Source organism: Oncorhynchus keta, chromosome 8 (assembly GCF_023373465.1).
Source record: "Oncorhynchus keta strain PuntledgeMale-10-30-2019 chromosome 8, Oket_V2, whole genome shotgun sequence".
In the NCBI taxonomy this organism is placed as follows: domain Eukaryota; kingdom Metazoa; phylum Chordata; class Actinopteri; order Salmoniformes; family Salmonidae; genus Oncorhynchus; species Oncorhynchus keta.
In genome coordinates, this window is record NC_068428.1 from 19,638,895 (window position 1) to 19,647,503 (window position 8,609).

The following is an 8,609-nucleotide window of genomic DNA, read 5'->3' on the forward strand; positions in this document are numbered from 1 at the left end:
AGTATACACACATACTCAACACTGACTCTGTGGCTGTGTGCTACTGTATAGTGAGCAAGATAGAGGAGACCCCTCCCAGTGCTGTGAATATTCACATCTGTGCCAACTGTCTCAGAAGAACCCCATAGATAAGGCCACACAGACCTGCATTCGCAGATGTGTGTAAATAATTCCTCCCCCATAAACTGGTATTAATATCTGACCTATAGAGGAGTCCAGAGGACCAGAGACCACTACAGCAGACACACACACACACACACACACACACACACACACACACACACACACACACACACACACACACACACACACACACACACACACACACACACACACACACACACACACACACACACACTACAGAAAGACAGCTGTTGGGAATCGTAACAAGCTAACATTCTTGTAACCTAACGTTACACCTTTCCTACTCTCTTGGCTTCCACTTTCTCCCTGGCAAGCTGTTGGCTGTTCACGGAATTCATTTCCTCACCGGTTTCACACTCAGAAAGTGTGTCATTTTCTTTAATCATTTCCTGCAGTTGTAGCCCATGGTGATTTTCTTGTTGGCAATGGTTTCCTGTCACAGCTGATCCAGTAGCGGAGATGCATGGCTGTGTGTGGCTGCTGCACTGTTTGTGCATGCTCTAACTATAGCTGCCTTTTTCTGAACTCTGACACACAACGTCAACCTGATTGTGTTTGAATTGGGCTGAACTACCCAATGTTAGCTGTGTGAACTCATACGGCTGGTGTGTGTGTAACATGTTTGCTTTGGTCTGGCTTTACCTCAGGCATTAAGCTATTCTACTAGAGATTCCAGTCATAGGACAGTTTTCCAGTTCATTTACTGGTTCACTTTGCCTAAATCGACACTGAACAAAAACATAAACGCAATGTAAAGTGTTGTTCTGATGTTTCATGAGCTGAAATAAAAGATCCCAGAAATGTTCCATACGCACAAAAAGCGTATTTCTCTCAAATTTTGCACACACATTTTTTGCATCCCTGTTAGGGAGGATTGTATCCTTTGTAAAATGCCACTCTAAAATGTGAAGTTCTATCACACAACACAATGCCACATACAGTTGAAGTCAGAAGTTTACATACACTTAGGTTGGAGTCATTAAAACTCATTTTTCAACCACTCCACAAATGTCTTGTTAACAAACTGTAGTTTTGGCAAGTCGGTTAGGACATCTACTTTGTGCATGACACAATTAATTTTCCCAACAATTGTTGACAGATTATTTCACTTATCACAATTCCAGTGGGTCAGAAGTTTACATACACAAAGTTGACTGTGCTTTTAAACAGCTTGGAAAATTCCAGAAAATTATGTCATGGCTTTAGAAGCTTCTGATAGGCTAATTGACATCCTTTGAGTCAATTGGAGGTGTACCTGTGGATGTATTTCAAGGCCTGCCTTCAATCTCAGTGCCTCTTTGCTTGACATCATGGGAAAATCAAAAGAAATCAGCCAAGACCTCAGAAGAAAATGGTAGACCTCCACAAGTCTGGTTCATCCCTGGGAGCAATTTCCAAACGCCTGAAGGTACCACGTTCATCTGTACAGACAATAGTACGCAAGTATAAACACCATGGGACCTTACAGCCGTCATACTGCTCAGGAAGGAGACGCGTTCTGTCCCATAGCGATGAACTTACTTTGGTGCGAAAAGTGCAAATCAATCCCAGAACAACAGCAAAGGACCTTGTGAAGATGCTGGAGGAAACCGGTACAAAAAAAAAAAAGTATCTATATCCACAGTAAAACGAGTCCTATATCGACATAACCTGAAAAGCCACTCAGCAAGGAAGAAGCCACTACTCCAAAACCGCCATTAAAAAAGCCAGACTACGGTTTGCAACTGCACATGGGGACAAAGATTGTACTTTTTGGAGAAATGTCCTCTGGTCTGATGAAACAAAATTAGAACTGTTTGGCCATAATGATCATCGTTTTGTTTGGAGGAAAAAGGGGGAGGCTTGCAAGCCCGAAGAACACCACCTCAACCGTGAAGCACAGGGGTGGCAGCAACATGTTGTGGGAGTGGCAGCAACATGTTGTGGAGGTGCTTTGCTGCAGGAGGGACTGGTGCACTTCACAAAATAGATGGCATCACAAGGAAGTTATTATATACTATTATTCTGACATTTCACATTCTTAAAATATAATAATAATAATAATAATATATGCCATTTAGCAGACGCTTTTATCCAAAGCGACTTACAGTCATGTGTGCATACATTCTACGTATGGGTGGTCCCGGGAATCGAACCCACTACCCTGGCGTTACAAGCGCCATGCTCTACCAACTGAGCTACAGAAGGACAAAGTGGTGATCCTAACTGACCTAAGACAGGGGATTGTTACTAGGATTAAATGTCAGGAATGGTGAAAAACTGAGTTTAAATGTATTTGGCTAAGGTGTATGTAAACTTCCGACTTCAACTGTATGTTTCAAGTTTTGAGAATTTTACAATACGTCCAGCCGGCCTCACAACCGCAGACCACGTGTATGGCGTTGTGTGGGCGAGCGGTTTGCTGATGTCAGCGTTGTGAACAGAGAGCCCCATGGTGATAGGGTTATGGTATGGGCAAGCATAAGCTACGTATAACGAACACAATTGCATTTCATTAGCTGCAATTTGAATGCACAGAGATACTGTGACGAGATCCTGAGGCCCATTGTTGTGCCATTCATCCGCCGCCATCACCTCATGTTTCAGCATGATAATGCACAGCCCCATGTCACAAGGATCTGTATACAACTCCTAGATGCTGAAAATGTCCCAGTTCTTCCATGACCTGCATACTCACCAGACATGTCACCCGTTGTGCATGTTTGGGATGCTCTGGATCGATGTGTACGACAGCGTGTTCCACCTCCTGCCAATATCCAGCAACTGCACACAGCCAGGAGTGGGACAACATTCCACAGGCCACAATCAACAGCATGATTAAATCTATATGAAGGAGTTGTCACGCTGCATGAGGCAAATGGTCACAGCAGATACTGACTAGTTATCTGATCCACACCCCTAAAATTATTTTAAGGTATCTGTGACCAACATATGTGTATCTATATTCCTAGTCATGTGAAATCCATAGATTAGGGCCTAATGAATCAATTTCAATTGACTGATTTCCTTATATGAACTGTAACTCAGTAAAATCTTTGAAATTGTTGCTTGTTGCGTTTACAGTGCATTAGGAAAATATTCAGACCCCTTGACTTTTTCCACATTTTTTACATTACAGCCTTATTCTAAAATGTATTACATTTGGGGGGTTTTCTTCATCAATCTACACACAATACTCCATAATGTATGAATAAAAAAATTAAATAGCACATTTCCATAAGTATTCAGACCCTTTACTCAGTACTTTGTCGAAGCACCTTTGGCAGAAAATACAGCCTACAAGCTTGGCACACCTGTATTTGAGGGAGTTTCTCCCATTCTTCTCTGCAGATCCTCTCAAGCTCTGTCAGGTTGAATGAGGAGAGTCGCTGCACGGCTATTTTAAGATCTCTCCAGAGATGTTTGATCGGTTTCACTCATGGATATTCAGAGACTTCTCCCGAAGCCACTCCTGCATTGTCTTGGCTGTGTGCTTAGGGTCGTTGTCCTGTTGGAAGGTGAACCTACGGCCCAGTCTGAGGTCATGAGCGCTCTGGAGCAGGTTTTCATCAAGGATCTGTCTGCTCTGTTCGTCTTTCCCTTGATCCTGACTAGTCTCCCAATCCCTTCCACTGAAAAACATCCCCACAGCATGATGCTGCCACCACCATGCTTCACCGTAGGGATGGTGCCAGGTTTCCTCCAGACGTGACGATTGGCATTCAGGCCAAAGAGTTCAATCTCAGTTTCATTTGACCAGAGAATCTTTTGTTCAGTATAGATTCAGTTTGCTCAGAGCATAATGATACACAAACTAACAAATCATGGACCTTATACTGAATGTGGGCAGCCAAAGGGTTAGGTACCCTGTCAAATACGCTCAGCTGTTTTCAACTAGTGTAGTTATCAATTTTGACACATGGATATGAAAATCATTATTGTACATGATTCTCTACCTTGCCAGATTTGTAGATCAATTTCCCAATACTGAATTTTAAAGAATGAATGTTGGGGTATGATGACACTTTTCTCTGTGTGTTAAATTCTTTAACTTCCTATGTTTCTTGCTGTGTTTTGAAATCAAACTGTCAATTTGAATGAATTTGCACTTTCTTTCAAGTTGTTTACGTTTGTAGTTGCAAAAAATGCTTATGTAACTGTTTTTTTTAAGTGATTGAAGTGTGATGAGTGAATGCAGAATGTAAAGGGGAATAACCCAGCCACAGTAGATACTTTTCTGTCTGGTTTTCCTCCAAGAGTGACTTCTGGACTCCCCCTCGACTACAGCCCTAATTTAGGTATACTACTGTAACTTTTTCTGTTTATCTCGTCTACAGACCGAAGTCCACAACCACACCGACTGGATCCCTAAGTGCCAACGGGGTGCCAACAGAAGGTCTCGACTACGACAGATTGAAACAGGTATTCAGAGGACAGACTTGCTGTTTGCTGGCAGAACAGTGGAGCTGTAATATTTTACACAGCATACTACAGAGCCCTGAGAGGGTGTGCCCAATGACTGTGTCCCATGCTGGGGCAATCCCTCCCTCCTCCCCTATGAATGAGCCTGTTAGATAAGTGCAGATTCTCCTTATACCCTCCCTATCTGTGCCCACAGCAGCAGCCTCAGTCAGAGACAGAGGAGTAACACAGAGTGGTAACACTATGGGCTTACTAACACTCATTCAGCTCTCTGGGACAGTATGTCTCACTGATGCTAATGTCACTGTTCCGTCCCTCTGCTTTGGTGCAAGTTTCAATCCATTTCACAAGTCCAAAGTGCCTGTTTGAAACAAATGATTTGTTTTTCCACTGTCTCTAATTGTCTTTTCAACCTTATTTTCAGGACATTCTGGACGAGATGAGGAAGGAGTTGTCGAAGCTGAAAGAGGAACTTATTGATGGTAACTGATTGCTTGAGCAACCTGATGCACATACAGAGGGCGCTTTATATTTGTCCTGTTCCACTGCATGTACAAGTGGGTAACCTGTACGAGTGTGAGGTGTGAATTGGAAACGTGTTTTCTGCATGTCCCAACCCCCCATATGACGCCCTCGGAGAGTGCGGTGACGGCCAGGGCTTCTGCCGCGTAATAGGTGACAGGGCGTGAAATAAGTTCCTCAAAGCACAGGAAGATCTTGCGTTCAGTTGAGGCCTACTGTACCTTTGTCATCAGAGAATTAGCATTGCACCATTCACGCCACTGCATATCACACCAAAGACAACACAAAATACCATATAACTGACATGTTGTTTGTCTGTCCACAGCCATCAGGGAGGAGCTGGGAAAGTCGAACACGGCATAGAAGGATCTCACCTGCCTGTGCATTACATCCATTACCGGACATCTGCGACAGGTCAACTTCAGATAGGACAATCTTATAAAGAACCGAAAAAGGAAAACAAAAAAAGTCTAAAAGGGTAGTGACGATAACAATAATAACCGTATTAATACAGAAGACAGTGTTTTGTCGGCAGAACAGCGTCACACACAGCTGGGGACGAGGGAGAGCGGGAGGCCGAGGGAGAGCGGGAGGCGTGTAGCATGGGAAGCACTGCTGGCGTCCATCTTGTGAAGCCTGGCCGTTCCTGCCATTTTCCCGCAGCCTCACCTGGAGGACAGGACACAGTCTTAAAAGAGGAGTGACTGTCATTATGCAAAGATTTCTCCCTTTGTCGATAACACAAGAAAACAAGGAAAATCAACAAATAAAAAACTAACTAATATTGAACTGTATACTGTACTAACCATTGAAGTGTGAGAAATCAAACAGACAGCATTTACACTAAGAATTGGAACAGTTAGCGTGCAATTGTGATTTCATAGTGAAAAGACAAATTTAGTGGGTGAGTGTGAAGTTTGGAGGCAGGAGGATAAGGGAAGTAGGACTCAGTTCCCCATAGGGCCATAGGAGGGAGCCTCTGGGTGTGAATGAAGGACTGACTGATGGACTTGGTATAGTCTACTGCTGCAGGACTCTGTAAAGCTAGTCTTCCTCAAATACTATTTTAACCTGAATATGTACAAATGAAGAAAAAACGATATCTAGAAGTCTTTCAATCATGTCTGTTTTAATGTAAACTATGGCCATATCAAGTAGCTTAATCAACTCTTTACATGATGGTCTGTCTCTTGGTCTGTTTGGCTTAGTATCCGAATATCATTATCTTCTTTTTTCTATAACGAGCTACTGTTCTGCATTTCTGTGTGTTGCAGGCTGATGAGACAGTCACAAAGGGTATGCCTTTTGAAATGTAGCTCTTTACCAAACAACCTCTGTCAATTAGTGATGGTTAATAATGCTAAAATCACCATGACCAGATCTGGAGATGGAGCTATTTGAAATCTCTGTACTGTTATTATGAGCTGAACTTTTTTCTCTCTCTCCCTCGCAATTTCTGGACGATTTTTGGTGCATGTAAGATTTTGTACGGTGAGGGTTGTGAGGCTGCCACGAAATTGAACTATTGTCCATTGGTTTATAAGCAATAAGTGTAGCATCTGGGTTGAATTTCCCCCACATTATTCCTTTTAAATGTTTGTGTTCTTTTAACTCCATTCTGAACACCTGTTAAGGATGTGACTGTGTGACAGTATCTCCTCCTTTCCACTATATCCATCTCCTCCATAGATTCTAACTGTGTGAAACAGATGGGTTGAGAAGAGATGGTTGAACAGACCCTCCCTGTTTATAGCCATTTATGTACTGAATTTACTGAGGAATGCCATTATTTTTTCAATTCATGGTATTTTGTTTTTGGGATTCAAGGCTTCTGTATCTTTTAATTGATATTACAGCTAAATTCTATATTCTATATTTTTTTTGCTGCATTTGAAAGAACTAGTAATGAAGAAGGGCGTGAGGGACACCCCAGAAATAGGTTTGTCTGCATGATGTATCCATGGACATGCTTGTGCCATTAAGTTTAGTGTTTCACTTGTGCTTAATGATGATTTATTTTTATTTTTTGAATGCCTTTATTTCCTCCCCTATAATTTGAAGTTCTGATAATTGCCCACCTTGTTTGACTCATTTGGTCATAGGACTGGCAACAACTTTTTATTGAAAAAAAAAAAAAAGTACAGTACAGTGCCGAGTTCGCGTTCCTAATAATCTCGATGTACAATCAACTGAGAGAAACCAAGTCAACCTGAGACTGGTGTGAAAGAAAGAACTGTCTTCAATGTAAAACTATATTGCTTCTATTCTCTTGATTTGCTGGTAAGGGCATCGACTTTGATCAGGGTTATGTCATGGCAACAGCTGAGGTGTGGTGGTAGCATTATTCAAAACACTCCACTTGCGTGTATTTTGCTCAAACACAACTCATTTAATTCTCTCTGGATCAAAGCATAGGAAGGTTTGCACACGAGTGTTTACAGCATCGATTGCACTTTATAAACCCATCGAAATTCATGATACTATGATGAACCTGCTTACAAGATGCAGCCATCGCCAAGAATGTGACTATCGCACCGAAGGTTTCAGCTACAATCTCCTCCTACACACGTCACGCTCTACTGAGTCGCCTTTTGTTTCATCATTGTCAAGAGAAGGATACATATCTATATATCGATTTCTTTGGATTGAGTAGTGAAACTTTCTGATCAAGGATCATTCGTATCTACGGATAATTCTGTTTGTAATCTTCATGGTTTGTGCCTTGTTCTGAATTTGCATTTAATATGTAAAAGATTTAAAGACCAGTAATAATACTAGGAACTGTCAAAATCTTCTTTTTTTTGCATCCTGGTATAGTTATTTTAAAGGGAGAATAATATCCGTTTCAAAGTACAGACATGGTGTATTTTCCTCATGCCATTTGTATGTTGCAGAGCGGTTTAGGTTCTTGGCGCTTGGAAATCTGAAAATAAATATATCCTCTAAATTGAAAACATTTGATATCAAATTGTTGATTTTTGTCCCCAAACTCAGATTTTGCCATCTACTGAGGGAACTGAAACTGGTGGACATAATAAAAAACATGCGGGAGAAATTAAACTGAATGTCTCTGAAATTAATTTATCAGCTTCCTTTATTTTTTTATTTTATTCAAATTGTACCATACCATTCTCATGTTAATTACAATTTTCTTACATGCTAACATTGTTTTGTTTGAGCGAGTAAAATAAAAAATTGCAATACATGATCAAAAAGTACATTTGAATTGTGTGGTGTTAAATTAACATGGTTTCAATAACTAATTCCTACAACTTTTTAATTTGGATAATTCTCTCCTGTGGGACAGAATATGATGCACAGGATCTCTGAGACTGATCTAAAGACTTGTGTTGCATCAGCAGTTTCTCTGAGTTCTTCCCGACCTTTGAAAATAACCTGTTTAGATCTGCACCAAAGAGAATGTGTGAGAGATCATACCTGCTTTAAATGCAGGGCATTCATCAAATATTAAAAAGCTTGATAACGATGATTCAGCAGAAATACTGAAATTGAGCTTCGGTGAGCACCTTGGACTCTTCTTG

The 8,609-nt window shown here is 41.2% G+C and overlaps 1 protein-coding gene across 6 annotated transcripts in view; it reads left to right on the plus strand.

Moving 5' to 3' along the window:
* Positions 1 to 8,285, plus strand: part of LOC118386956 (protein enabled homolog) — a 159,022-nt gene extending 150,737 nt beyond the window's left edge. For all 6 annotated transcript variants that reach the window (XM_052523753.1, XM_052523754.1, XM_052523752.1 and 3 more), the window contains 3 exons: positions 4,461 to 4,545; positions 4,970 to 5,027; positions 5,393 to 8,285. In XM_052523753.1, the coding sequence (XP_052379713.1) occupies positions 4,461 to 4,545; positions 4,970 to 5,027; positions 5,393 to 5,430 (181 nt within the window). In that variant the 3' untranslated portion in view covers positions 5,431 to 8,285. The remainder of the gene's footprint in view (positions 1 to 4,460; positions 4,546 to 4,969; positions 5,028 to 5,392) is intronic.
* The last annotated feature ends 324 nt before the right edge of the window (positions 8,286 to 8,609 follow it).